Source organism: Antrostomus carolinensis, unplaced genomic scaffold (genome assembly GCF_000700745.2).
Source record: "Antrostomus carolinensis isolate BGI_N321 unplaced genomic scaffold, ASM70074v2 scaffold8181, whole genome shotgun sequence".
NCBI lineage: Eukaryota > Metazoa > Chordata > Aves > Caprimulgiformes > Caprimulgidae > Antrostomus > Antrostomus carolinensis.
The window spans coordinates 23643-38812 of NW_010293438.1; the positions used below are offsets into that span (position 1 = coordinate 23643).

The 15170-nt window shown below is 35.8% G+C and overlaps 1 protein-coding gene across 1 annotated transcript in view; it reads right to left on the reverse strand.

Moving 5' to 3' along the window:
* BDP1 (BDP1 general transcription factor IIIB subunit) overlaps positions 1-12277 on the reverse strand; it is a gene marked incomplete at both ends in the record, with an annotated part of 35069 nt that extends 22792 nt beyond the window's left edge. The window contains 11 exons of the mRNA XM_029087282.1: positions 2292-2451; positions 3478-3652; positions 3989-4273; positions 5929-6072; positions 6734-6788; positions 7383-7477; positions 8457-8590; positions 9493-9636; positions 9993-10052; positions 11007-11110; positions 11725-12277. Coding sequence (XP_028943115.1) covers positions 2292-2451; positions 3478-3652; positions 3989-4273; positions 5929-6072; positions 6734-6788; positions 7383-7477; positions 8457-8590; positions 9493-9636; positions 9993-10052; positions 11007-11110; positions 11725-12277 — 1909 coding nt within the window. The remainder of the gene's footprint in view (positions 1-2291; positions 2452-3477; positions 3653-3988; positions 4274-5928; positions 6073-6733; positions 6789-7382; positions 7478-8456; positions 8591-9492; positions 9637-9992; positions 10053-11006; positions 11111-11724) is intronic.
* Between the last annotated feature and the right edge of the window lie 2893 nt (positions 12278-15170).

Here is a 15170-nt window from a genome sequence, read left to right on the forward strand (position 1 = left end):
TCTGGAGGTCATCTGGTCCAAACTCCCTGCTCAAGCAGGACCACCTAGAACTGGCTGCCCAATACCGTGTCAAGATGGCTTTTGAATATTGCCAAGAATGGTGACTACACACTCTCTCTGGGTAATCTGTGCCAGGGCTACACTATCCCCACTCTTTTAGCGTTTCATCATAGGAGAGCTGCCTCAGTTCACCATCCTCACAGCCCTTTGACAGGCTACCTCCAGTATGTCTATGCTTCTCATACCAGGGAGCCTGGAAATGTATTCCAGGTGCGGCCTCACCAGTGCAGAATAGAGGGGAAGGATCACCTCCTTCAGCCTGCTGGCAACACTTCTCCTAATGCAGCCCAGGACACCACTAGCCTTTTTTGCAACCAGTGCACATTGCTGGCTCTTGTTCATCTTTATGTCCACCAGGACACCCAGGTTCTTCTCTGCAAAGCTGCTTTCCATCCAGCTGGCCCCCAGCGTGTACTGGTGCCTGGGGTTGTTCCTCGCCAGGTGAGGGACTTTGCACTTCCCCTCGCTGAACTTAATGAGATCCCTATCGGCTCATTTCTTTGTCTTTTAATTGGATGAAACTGATAACAGACTCCTTCAACAGCATCAACTATCATTACTTTCCAGCAATAGTATCTAAATAATTTTCCTACAGTGCACTGACCATCACTCTGAAAATGAAAAAACACTTGACAACATAGCAAAATAATCACATTTACACCAAAGATTTTATGGCACCTATTCAGTGAATTAAGGTAAAAGTCTACTGCATAAAACCATTATTTTTCTACTTTATTTACCTCTTTAACAACATTAAGAGAATGATGTTTCACACTACTGGTAGGCTGAATATTTCTAGTTTTAGACCAGTGATTATGTTCATATACTTTTAAAGTAAATTAACCACAGCAGGCCAAGAGAATTAGAACTGACTTAAAAGCTCTTTTGAAATTATCAATTTGAGAGATTATTATGCCTTTTTCTCACATCAAACAACCATAACAAATCAGCCAGAACACTTAGCCATTCATGCTACTGACACCACTGTAATAGGCTGGTGTATATAGCACATTGCCCTGGTCAGTTAATTGATTTTTCTAAATATTATTCCAATTAATATTAGGAGATTGGATATTGTTATAACACTTCCAAGTACAGGTACTTAGTATTTGTGAAGATCCTAAGTAGGTGATTTTCTATTAAGATGAAGGCATTATTTTAGGCAATAGAATCTAAAACAAAGGACAAAGGACAAATAATTTTCCCATTTTTCCATTAGGGAAACACTAACACTTCGAATTTCCTAACATCTCACCACAAACTTTAGCTATAAGATCATTCCCTGTCTTAGAAAGCACAAGAAAAATTAATTCTTTCCTCCTCAGCACAAATCTTTAAACAGTATGATATTAAGTTCCAAAAATGACAATGATGCTAGGACAGAAGGATGATCAGAGGAATCACTTTCTCTATATGAGGAGAAATGTAAGATTAGGACACTTCAGCTTGAAAACAATATTGCTGGAAAGAGGAAGAAGTGGCACCATAAAAAAGAAAAGATGAACAGGAACAAAACAATGGAAGTACTGTCCATACTAAACTACCAGTCATCAGGCTTAAAACAATCCAAAGAATATACTTTTTTAAATAAGTGAATAATTAAAGGAATTAACTCTCAGCTGCAGTATGCAATTCATTACAAAGGTACAGATATACGCAAAAAAGCAGCTAGACAAACTCATGAGCAAGAGGTACATCAAGGGCTTCGAAAGAAGCTAGATGCAATCTCAGGAAGTTTCTAAACTGCTAGACCTAATTAGAACATACCCACAGAAAAGTCATTCAATCTTGGTCCAGTTTCTTGTATCTTTCCTGAAATACCTCATGGCAGCCATTACTAGTGGACAAGAGTTTACACAGGTTTCCATTCTGAGGCAGCACAAATGCTCATCCTGCTCAAATCAGTTTCCAACATCATGTCAGTAAGTGTACGTCAGCAAATCTTCCTCCAAGATATTGTACTGCTTCACTTTTGAATAATTAAAGTGTTCAGCTGTTTCAGTTATCTCTGAGATAAGCCAGGCATGCACAGTATACTCTCTAAGTTTAGTACAACCCACTAAAGCCAAGCAAATTGATAGTATTTAAATTTTGGTGATGTTCTCAGGCTTGTTGCCTTTTTTCCACATAGTGGTAGAAATAAATTTTTAAAAAAATTATTTACAAAAACACTTTTAACAGTAAAGAGAAAGATCTTAAGAATTCAGAACTATATAAAAAAATAAAAATACCTTTGTTTCTCTAGTTTCTTCCAGTTGTCTTTCTCTGCTTCTACTTTTTGAAACTGGTAACTCTGAAATCTTGCTTTCCTGTGATATATCATCTCTAATATCTACAGTTCTCAGTTTAGCAGATTCTGTTTCTACTAGAACATCATTGCTATCTTCAAAGCTGAAATAAATAAAAGCACACAAAAACATTATATTAGTGTATTTTAACCAAGACAGTATTATTGTTTAAAGACAGATCAAGTTGGACAGAAAAATTATGTAATTTTGACATGAAATAACTACATGTGTTTCAGAGAATCTGACAAGTTTTAGAGATATTTGCAAGATATAAGCTTTAAAACAACTTTTGCAATGCTATTACAAGATGCCAAAATTCCATCTAAATATTCTAGACTAGACTGGTTTTAAAACAGACTCTACTAATAAAACCACTGTATGCAGAGGGTTTGGTTTTTTTTTCCCTCTAATCTTCTGTAACAATCTATGTTGAGTGCAAAGACAAATACTTTTCCTTCATATGCTTTCAATGAGGTATTAAAGAGCATAAAAGTTTCTGGGAATCTGTATGAAATAAACAATTACAATACAGCTAAATACAATAATTCACATGCAACATTCTGAAGCAGCACTAACAGTTTCATAGTGACTTTTTAGATTTACCGCTTTCTTATACAGTAAGTTTAATAAAACAAGCATTCACTTTCTTTCTAGTGAAAGAATGCCCAAAATTGAAACTAAAAGGTTGCCTCCCACCCAGGTTCCACACAAATAAAGTCCAAGCAACCTTCCTTTCCCACAAGGACCATCTTATTAAAGCAAATACAATTCCAAGTGTATAGCAACACTATGCAGCAACATTACCAAGAAGTGCTTTGAGAGAAATATTAGAAGTTAGGATAAGCCAATATTCTTTATGAACACTGTAAAAAACAAAAGAGTGAAAGCTGTTTGGGATGAGACTTTATTATTAATGTAAATTAATTTTGCAACAGCAGCCCATCAGGCCAGAGAATATATTGAGAGTATAAATAAAAAACAGCTTACTAAAACCCAAGACAGTCCTCAGAAATCAAAAACCTGCCCATTGTGTGTCAGTTAACATGATGGTAGGCATGAATAAATAAAACTAATATTAAAACTTTAAACTATTTTTTATTTTGCCTAACCTTTCCATTGTAAACATTACCTGCATAAATTGACATCATTTTCTCTCTCCATTACATCTTCCACTGGTAAATAGGACTCTGATCTCTTTTCCTCTGTAACAGAAGTCTCACCTTGCTTTCCTTCAATAACACTATCCAGTTCTTCTCTACAGGTAGTATGACCATCATTGTATGCATCACATACCAGTTTTTTTTCTGCTAATGAATAAGAATTAAATCAATTTGGACATTCTGGGCAACATCTTAGAACTCCAAATCTCAAATCCTAGCTACAGTGAAGCAAGAATTAGTTAACTAAGACAAAAAATCCCAGTAGAAAATGCCCAGGTATTAAGCTTTAAGAGAACTATTCTCAGCTAAAATAAAATACTTCTAGATTTAGTATGAAAGATGATTTTGAAAGGCATTGCCCCACAGCCTCCCAAGGCAGATCAGTGATACAAATCAAAACCCAAGTTCTCATTTTTAAGTTTCCAATGTCTTTATATAAAATTTATATTACGGCATTTGAAAGTGAGCCTTTTGCCTTACTTTTCTTCAAGGATTTCTCTTCTTCAGCAATTTTTGAAGGGATAGCCATTTCTTCTGGAAGATTCTCCACTTCCTGTTCAAGATCATCTTTTCTCCTCTTCTTTCGCTTCTTTTTTGCTAATGCTGGCTCTAATGCAATCTGTTCTTCTGCCTGTTCAGAAATGTCCAAAGATTCCTCATTTTCTTTCTCAGCCGTCACAGCATCTGCTTCTACTTCTGCATCAGAAATTCTGGCCTCCTGAAGATCATCTTTATCATTAGTAGCTTCTGTGCTGGCAGCTTTTGCTATTGAGACAATATGGTTCCTGGTTAATAGACTGGTGGAATATTAGGAGGCATAAATTGCAAAGATATTTCCACTAGCAGCATCTTGTGAATTTATACATCACTGTCAATATACTGCCAGGCATATAAGCAGGACCATGAGAAGTCAGTCACCAACTTAACAGGAAAGCTTCAGCACAGATTAACTTCAACACTAAATGCAAAACACATTCTGTACAGGGAACAACGCTTCACTAGCATAAACTCAATATAGGATATAAAGCCAACTTAGTAAATGTTTTTGTTCCTATACTTTTTAGCAGGTTACACAGTCACTTTTGAATCCAGAAAAACAGGCATTGCTATCCCTGAAAAGAATTATCCTATTGCTGCAGAAAGAGGTGATGATGGTTACAGAAAGTGTGCCATGAAAAAGTAATTTTGATCAACAAATGTATTGTAGCTAATCATTCCTATTTATATAAGAAAGCTGAGTCATTATCTACCTAATAATTCACAAGCTCTTTTCTCAGTTTAATAACTTCCTAAAATTCTGCTCTCTCCCTTTCTCAGAACATTTTGTCTTGATCTTTTATTTATGCAGAACATCAACCACCAAGAACCTTTCTTTTTCCTTCTTATTCTTCTTATATGAACTTGTTGCCCTGTAATTAAGAAATCCAAAATGCAAGAGAAGCAGAAAAGCATACTTGCATTGCTTTACACATAAAGTACCTTTAATCCACCATTAAAGTCTACAAATAGAATTTCTATATATAGCTGGAAGTCCTAACAGCTGGGACATTTTATTTAATCAAATCTGAAACCAAGGCTATAGAAAAGCAGCAACTATGTCAATTTTGAGAATTAAACAATTACATTGCTTCCTGGCTAGCATCCACTTTAAAAAGGCTGTTCATTTGCTTCCACAATACCACTTAAAAGAAAAAGCATTCTTATAGAACAAACAAGTCGACAACCAGACAGAATTAGGAGGAAATTTCTGAAATCGTGTCAGTATAACTGTTTGTAGTTTAGGCACATCCATGAAAGGTCCTTTCACAGGTACTGCAGTTATAAGACACTACATGATCAAGAATAATTAAATATAATCTTTGTCCTTTATTTTGAACAAACCAGAGAGCTAAACAATTTTTACAAGACTCCATGAAAAGAATCACATCCTTCAGACTCTGGGAGTCAAATTATAATTAAAAAAGAAACAGAACTGTTAAAAGAAAAAAGTTTAAAATGTAAGAAAAATTTAAACTCAAAGTTATAAAACAGCTTGCCAAAAATATAGTTTTATATGGTTTTGGCACAAGGATACCAAAAGTGAATTCATTAAGCAACTCATGGAGATACTCATCAAATGTTAAATTAGAATATCCTATTCAGAATATCAGTGCTTCAGATTGTGGAATATCACTAATCTCAGTGTAGTCTCACACTCCCACCTAGAGAAAACACACCTCAGGAAAGCATCTGCCACCAATTATTACTATTCCACACATCAGTAAACTACATCTGAAAAAGTGACACTATGAAGACAGGATTGCTTCTTGCTCTGTCTGGAACAGGGAAAGAAAAGATTCCCTACATGATTTTTCCTCTTCTAGCAACACATTACCAACCACTGCTCTGTAACGCTATCTCCAAGCATTCTTTTGAAGTACCTTTTGGCTTCTTCCGAGGCCTTGATGGTTTCTTTTCCTTTGGCTTCTGGTTTTTAACAGTCTTTTGCTTTTTCTTTCCCTCATCTGCTAAGACCTTCTCAAGCAGATGGGCAAAGAATTCAAAATCAAAGGGACGCTTTTCTCCTATCAGATTAAAGCAAAGAAATAGAAAAGATTTCAAAGTTCATAATTTTTCCAAGTTTCTGCTTTGTAAAATAATCAGCGGTACATGTTACGATACTAAAAAGCAAAGGTTAAACAGAGAATTATTTTTTAAAATACTTTCTGCATCACTTGAGCAAGGACTAGAGTTCATATATATACGGATTATGGTAAATTATTAGCAAAAAGGTTACAGTACTTAGTAGTTTAGAAACTTTCAGTAGTGACAAATACACAAATAGTACCATAGTATAAAATAATGTATTAACATGCTGCTCTAGGGTTTATGCACCTCATTCAAATAACACACAAATTGTTTAAGGATTCTCAAAGCACTTTACAATAAGTAACTCTGCTAGAAATCCCCAAGAATCAGAATAATCTTCAACTGAATAATCATCAGCTAGGAAAGTTTACATTAATCTCATTTATCAGACATATAGAAAAGCGAGAAATTAAGCCTAAAGATCTTTACTGTGAACCATGCTTGTTATAAAAACCTAAGATTCTCTAGCTTCTGAAATTACCTATGAGCAAAAACTTTTTCTTAGCATTAATTCAAGCAAGGTAAAGCACCAAAATTACCATGAAAAAGATTACTACCATGTAATGACTCATTGTAGGGTGGGGTACATTTACTTACTGAAAGCTTTGTCTATCCTCCATCCATTAACTTTTTCCTCACGTTTGAACTTGTTCTAAAAGGAAAGGTATATTTGTTTTTTTCAGTAAGCAAGAAATGCAATAATATACTGTACAAAATGGCAGATCAAGATAAGCCTTCTTCAATGCAATGGAATTTTCTACCGACTAAAATTTGCAAGCACACTTAAAGAACACAAACTTAATTAATTTTAAATATAAAATCTGTCATCAGTAGATACCACCAGTCAATTTTTTTATTATTTTCAACATCTTTGTTCTTACTTCCAATCTAAGCAGTGTTTGAAATACTGAAGATCTTCCCAGCTGGACACCACAAAAGAGGCAACACAAAAGACCCTCACCAAACATCCACTCCTGTTACCAGCGTTCTTCAATTAAAATAAAACAGAGACAAACTGTGTCCAAGTATACTAGATTTACTAGATATGCTGACTGGAATTCAACTCAGTATATTAACGTTTTGGATACCTACTACCTCTTGGAAACAGGTATTAAAAAAGCATTGCTACAGAGACAATTAGCATCAAAATTTTCAATACTAATAGGGGAAACATAGGAATAGCAAATGAGAAACAGAAAAGTGAAAGCAGACATTTAATTGCTTTATCGAGTGCTTTAATTTTTACCTTAATTTCTGCTCTGGCTCTATGAGGAAACAGTCGTCCAATTAAGGAGAAGTCTGTTCCTACCATACTGATAGCTAAAAAGAACATGTCTGTTTCTGAAATGGGAAAAAAAAAAAAAAAAAAAGATGCACACTTCAGTATTTAACCATCCTCCCTGATAGCTAAATAAAACCACCTTTCAAACTTAATGTAATGAGATAAAGAACTTCAAGCTTACCTCTTGTTCAGCTGACCTGAAGTATGTGTGTTATTTTATTTAAGTACCTCTAATATTTGCTGAACGAACTATTAACAGAAAGAACTGTCTAATCTATCATAAAACTGCAGAATATGAAATACATTTTGTAAAGCTAGTAAACCAACTCCACATTGTCAATGTTCATTTTTTATGAACACGACCACAAACAGAAATCAGAAAAAAACATGTGTAAAAATACCATCTTCATTACAATTTGTTAACGGGCAAAGAGTGCATTCCAAAAGCAGCATAGTGAACTCTGAAGTTAATTTTTCCATCCACACTTGTAAAAAAACATTTCCCATTGTAAAACATCTTCCACAGTGTTGTCAACCTAGAGACAACAATCAATTCACAGCAGGAATAATAAAAATAACAATCCACCCACTCAAAGAAACGCTGCTATCCACATGCACTGAAATCAGCCCATATAGAGATGGCTTACATAATTTACTCCTGCCCATCCTGGAAGAATCAAGTAGAGAAGCTGTTAAGAAGAGCAACTGCTCCATAGAGAGCTCAACTATCTGGACACCAGAATCCAAAATTACACTTTTGATAAGGCAGACTAGCATTTCCACAGCACCTAAACATCCATGACAGAAAAAATTCACAGGTAGCCTGCATATCATAAGGCATTGGATTCTTCAAACATGCCAATTTTCACAGTAAACATCAGAGCTCTGCTTGTTGTGAGAGTCTGGAAGGTTAAGACTACATCACACAAGTAGATTAATTTACTTCACTGGAAATAAAAATTGTGGAGTATAAAACACAGATGAAAAACTAAGATTTTTTTCAGGAGACTAAAAACTTGAAGCCAAAAATATACTCACCTTTATTTGACCATGGTTTTGTGTAAAAGCTTTTCCTGAAGCTGGAATATGTAGTTGTAGAGCCACGCTCAAAGATGGGATCATTTTCTTCTACAACACATGGACCTTTTGTTCTTAGAACTTCTACAGTTAAACTGGAAAAGGAAACACACAAAGAGACTTATCTGAAAAGTTATGTTATCTTGCTAACAAGACACATAATAGTTGTTCATAAGCTAGCTATTCAGATTTTCCTGTCACAAGTCAGAGTTTGTATCATGTAATCAGGTTTAATAGTTGCATTAAAATGTATTTTAATCGGAGAATGCAGCCATAAATTGTTATCCTCATCAACCTGTGCAAGTAAATTTGCTTTTCCCTTTTTATAAGATATCATTCAGACAGACCTAATTAAATACCTTAAAAGACTGTCTTTTTAACATTCAGGAAAACTATTTTGCAAAACCACAAGAGCTCTCCATATCCTTTTAGAATACTTTCAAATTCTTTTATCAGGACTGCTCTATCCTTACATGCTGGCATAAATCTCATGCTAATAATGCATTTGGGGAACTCAATAATTTGATAATCTAACACTTTAAAAAAAGCCACATTCTAAGCAAAGTTACTGAAAACACTGACAGCTGAATAAAGCAGCAACATGCAAGATCCAAAGCTGAAGCAAATACTGACAACTGAATAACAGTAAGCAGACATATGTAACTGTGAAAAACAAAGTTAACTAAATAGAAGACATTTGTAAGTTTGACAAATACTCAGTATTCATTCACTGTAATAAAATACAACATCTTATTCTGTCTCTTGCTCCAGAAAACAAAAAACAATTCTGATAGAGTAAGTTTGCCACTACTGAGATGTAGGTAACTGCTGCTCATATTTGGTCACATATTTGCACTGTTTCCTAAGATAGGATAGCTCGACTCTCAACACATAAATACACTCATGTTTGTCCCCATCCAAAGTAACTGTTTTCTATTCACAAACTAAGCAGCAATGTAGTATATATTGTCTGTGAGTCAGGCACAGAATTTGTTACCTTTCTTCATCCAGTATAATTGAACCATCTTCTGCTACTTTCACACGAGGAACGAGAAGTGGACCGTCCTGACTCTCCTCCCCATTCTCTGCTTCTTCTTCCTCACCTTCTTCTTCGTGATCAGGAGTATTTTTCTCTTCCTGTCTACAATTTTAAGAGACCAAACAAAAATATTACTTATGTTAATGTTTTCAATTGCTGCCCTGTATGCCAGACATTCAATAATTTAAGGAACCATCCAGCAACGCAACTCACCGGCAAGTTAGTCAATACATAAACTCTGGAATCTGCTTTTCATTCTATTGTAAAATGAACAAATCCAAAATCTTTAACCACTCTCCCCTTCTAAATTACAAGACAATATAAATAAGGGCTGTGACATCGAAACAGTGGGGCAGGGGGGAAAGGAGACTTACACTTTTAGTATTACCACACAACCATGGCTTTTGACAATATCGGAAAACTTTTTGACTATAAGTACTTTCACCACCAATACTTACTCTTTCAATTGACTCAGTGCAGAATTTTTTTCTGTTCTCTTTTCTTCCGCCAGTGAAGACCTAGAATTTTATAAAAAGCTATAGATGAATGTTTGTACAGATGCATTTCTGCTTCATTCCACAAAACCTGCTTGGAATAGATATTTATTGAGTCCTTTGTACCACACCTAGACTTGAGTCTAACTGAGCAATCACCATTGCTTAATGAATTTTGCTTTTTTTTAAAAAGCAAGGACCAAAAATGGTATTTATAGCAATAATCCATTGCAAGGATACAAGGAATGTGAGAGCATCTAGCTCATTACCTGCTTAAGGTAAATGTAAAAGAAAAAATAACACGGAAAGTGATAAATAAATTAAACACAGAAGCACATAAACATGAACAATAACAAAACTCATCTGCTACTGAGAAGAACAGGACTTGGATGGCTGTACTTATGTTTATGTGATTGGTTTTGGTAGTTGCAGGAAAAAGGCCCTGCTCTGTTTGTGGTAGTCTTGTGCAGCCAGCTGTGTTAGTGTTCCCTGTGTGTGCGCACCTCTGGGATGCTCACTCAGTTTTGCTACTGGCAAAACCTGTAAAGGGAACAGTAGCAGCTACATCCATCCAGCTGCAATGGAGAGACCTCCTGGGTCTTGCAGTGCATTTTGCACTTCAGCACCCAGGAAGGAGAAATGCTTAGCTTCCTGTAGTCCACTAGATTTGGCAGGCATTCATAACTAAAAAAACCCCAACAAACTATTATTCTTTACTACAAAGATAAATCAACACTATGGACAGGTTCATGTTTTTATATTTCACCAAGCACTAATCTCCATTCTCATTTCTGTATGAAGACTGAGTAGATGTGAAAATGCCTAGAAGCTTTTGTTACCATTGCAACAATACTGCATCTGTAACTAATACACCAGATTTAAAAATTCTCCTTTTCAAAATTATTAAATCGATAGAAAAAAAAAAATCATTTAAAAAAATCATTTAACTTAAGGAGAGAGAAAGAGAGTCATACTTACTTCATAGGATTGTTTTCTGGCAGATAGTATATCAAGTCTCTCATAGTCATTTTAGAACGATCTGGAGGAGAACGTCCTTCAATTATTGGAGGCCTATGTTTCAACTGTTTGCATATAAAAAGAAAAAAACCCCTTAAATTCATCCTGAAAGTACCATATATTTCAAAAATTTTTTTTCTTCGTTTATGAAGTACCCCATTCAGAGAGTTTTGTTGCTTCCTTTCCTCATCTCAACAACTGAAATAAGTTTATTGTAAAAGTGTCCCTTTGTCAGAGAGAACACCACAGACCCTTAAGTGACTTACCCTCTCAGAGAGATTCAATACTTGGCACAAGTAAAAGTGAAAAGTTATTCAAAATCACAGAACTCAGTAATCAAGTTGAAAAGATATGAGAAACCTCAAATCCCAGGCTTCTTAACAGCACACTGACCCATCATATTACCAAATGTGAAATTTTTAAATTTGGAATGTTGACTTTAATATAATAGAAGGGTCTCATGTCAAAAAGGCTTGTGTCTAATCAAATGAAAAGACATACCGTTTCTCATTAAATCTGTACTATAAGGCAACACAGTGCTACTCCTGCTTATAAACAGGCTAAATCTCTACAGAATTATGAGATATCACAGAAAACACTAATGCAAAGAGCTAATCTGTGTTAGGTGAACCACATGTCTCTGCTCTTCACAGATCAGCATTGGTCAACACAGGCCTACCATCCGCTCTTTCTTCAGTTCCTCTTTAAGCATTTCTCTTAACTTCCGAGCTTTGAGGATCCTTTCATGGTCAGAACATGTTCGTTTCTCTTTTACAGGAGCAAGTTTCATAGGCAGCTTTTCTTCCTGTGTTCCTGATCTTTCCTGTGTTGGTCTCTCCTTGAGTGGGGAGGGTACATTCTTCTGCAAGGTATCGTCATTTTTTTGAGCAGCTACACCTACAGTTTGCTCTTTGTTCGCTGATTTTTTTAGTGGTGAAAACTGTGGCACTTGTGGCACAGGCGTTTTCTTTTCAGGCAGCATGGCAGACTTTAAAGAGCTTTCAACATTACTCTTTTCTGATGGAGAGGAATCCTTCTGAAGCGAAGCACTGCCATCAGGAGGTTGTGAGGCTCGCCTCTGCGGTTTTGATGCAGAACGCTGAGCAGATGAAGGTCCAGCTCTGGGTTTGGCAAGATTGGGCATGGTGGAGATCCGTTTTCTTCTCTGTGTAGGCATCTCTGCAGGTTTACTAGCTTCTCCAGCAACACTTGAGCTATCAGCCTTGTCATCGCTGGAAAATTTAAGAGAGTATTCTGAAATACTTTACAGTGACAGATGTGTAACTCTTACTTTCAAGATATGTTTATGCACCAGTCAGTATGTAGTACTACAGAAAAATACAGTTACATACAAGAAGTCACACTAGAACTAATCTGTAGCTGGTACTTACACACAAACTAATCAGCTATAAAAATAAGTATATTATTTTCTAATATTAATTACCATTAATTAATTTTACTTTTACAAGCTAGTTACCAACAATGCTAACCTCACATATTACTTCTCCATCCTACCGTCCTTTTTTGGAAGGCTCTCTACTTCCAGCTGAGAATACCAAACATCATAATACAGTAAAAGCTTTATAAAAAAAAACCTCACATAACATAGGTAACATATGAAAAACATTTTAATAAAGCTATATGCAATGAGTAGTCTGATGATTTTTATTACAATCAATCTGAAGATTCCTCTTATGTGTTTGCAAGTACATAATATGTAAACTGTGAATTCCGAAAAACTTCAGCAGCAAAAATGACTGCTGTTATTCTACTGCTCACACTTAACACATCAGAAGTAGCCTTTTAGAGGCAACAACTTCTAGCTTCCCTGGAAAGGTTGCTATTTAAGTATTTTTCCCATCCCTTATGCAGAAATAATTTTCAAAGTGCAAGCAAAAATGCCAACCATTATTATCTTACTAAATCAGCAGACTCCTTCAGAGTTTGGTTCCTTGGCTGTTGGTCACAGTAAGACTGCAGCAGAATTACAACTGAGTCATGAAGAGCGTTTTTTAATTTTACATTGGAACTATGCCTTGCTTCTGTATGTAAGGACAACCAGAACCATGATTCACTTAGCCATCTTCAAAACCAGTCACAAGCCTCTGAAGGAATACAAGAAAAGCATAAACATACAGTGAAACTTTTCCAAATCCTCTCCAGCTACTATCTGTGACTCAGGCAAAAGCTACAGATTATGTTTTTGTATTTAACAGCGTCAGCAGATTTTTCTGAATCAATTTATCCCACACTGTGAGTTCATATACATTTTTAGCACACAAAATATCCCTCAGCAAGGAGTTCAGCATCCTTACTATATGGTGTATGTCTCTGTGTTTTGAATCAGATCCTTGCAAATTCCATTCAACATTCTGGTTTTTGTACAGCAAGAAAGAGTGGAAAGTAATTCTTTGTTCATCTTCTCCATAGCATCCAAGTTTTGCAGAGATTTTGATCAGAGTGCCACATCAGATTTCTGAACAGTTAAATACAATTTAGCACAAACTGTATTTTTAAAATGTAATCTTATGTTCAGAGAATTTTCACTTCCCTGATAATCAACAAAACCCACTCAGTATTTAGAAAACAAAACAAGGAAAGTAACTGATGCTACAGATACAGTTTTGAGCAGCTATGAAAGAAGGCCTTAGGCTGGAAGAATAAATACGCAAGATATTTTCACATTTCCCTTTACTTTTCTTGCAGACCACAAAACAAACATATTGTGCTGTATGTCACCAACTACTGCACTCAGGAAATCAAATTGTGTGACCTCCCTCAAATCCACTCTTCCTCTATCTTCAGAGACACCCAGGTGACAAATCTTCAAAAGGCATTATCTAGAAAGACAGCTCTCCAAGAAGCTAATACTGCCCACACTGGAATAAATTCCTGGGCCTGCTCTCTCCTATTTGGTTGCTATACATCCTTAAAAGCAACCAAAAACTTTGAGAACCAGCTATTCTGTGGAATTTAGGGTGACCAAACAGGGGCAAGAATGGAGCAGCTCTCACCTGTGCCTTTTCTACTTACTCCCAGGACTAAAAGTTCCCCTGAGGGTCTCCCAGCAGTTTTATATTGGATACTACCTTCTCCCTCCAGCTGAGCTGTGGAATCTATTGCAGCACTCCAGAGGTTCATGTGTCTTTTCTTGTAAGTGCATTATTTTCCAAACCTGCAGTTCTCCAAAGAAGTTATTTCCTAGCCACATCCCACACATTTCACTGTGTTGGAAAACCGAAGAGGTTGGCATGCTACATTCAGGGTGAACAGCTTCCACGACAAACAGTCTTAAATTTCTTGTAACTGCTCTACCTTTTCTTTACAGCAGCAGGGTATGGTTTTGTGGATTTGTACGCTTGGATATTTTCCACATTTATTGAGGAAAATATTTTATAAGCCTGTTACTTATATGGCAAAGGCCTATTTTCCAAGCCACGTGAATACATCCCTTGGAATATTCTCCCTTTCAGAACAGCATTGTAAGTTTCAAAACTAGACACCAATTAGATTACACTGAGGCACTCAATAAATCACAAACACAAAAATCTTTAATAAATCTGATGAATCAGCAACATTACTACATAACTGAAAAAAAGCAACTATATCTTCATTTAAGAAAGAAGTATTGGATAACAAAAGATCCAGTAACCTGATCTCTGTAAGACATAAATTTTATAAATAAAATCTGAAAGAAAAACAACCTTACAGCACAATGCAAAGCAAGTTTAAACATAAAAGATGTAAGACTTCGTTGAATAAAAGGCAGCATGGGTTTACTAAAGACATGCCATGTCAACTAGTCCAATATCTGAATTTCTAGTCACAGGAAACAGAAGACTGTAAGAAGACCTTGTACTACACCATAAAGAAAAAGTTTAAACTAAAAAGAATAGAAGTATTCATGCAAGATGCAAAAGCAACTAGTTACAAGAAGTGAGAAGGTTGTTCTGAAGAGCAATTATCAAACTGGGGAAATGTCTTGAAGAACTGGTCTGCAGTATTTTTGGCAGGGACAGAGTTAATTTTCTTCACAGTAGCTCATATGGTGCTGTTTCAGATTTGTGACCAAAACAGTGTTGATCGAACATCCACGTTTCAGCTACTCCTGAGCAGTACTTACAT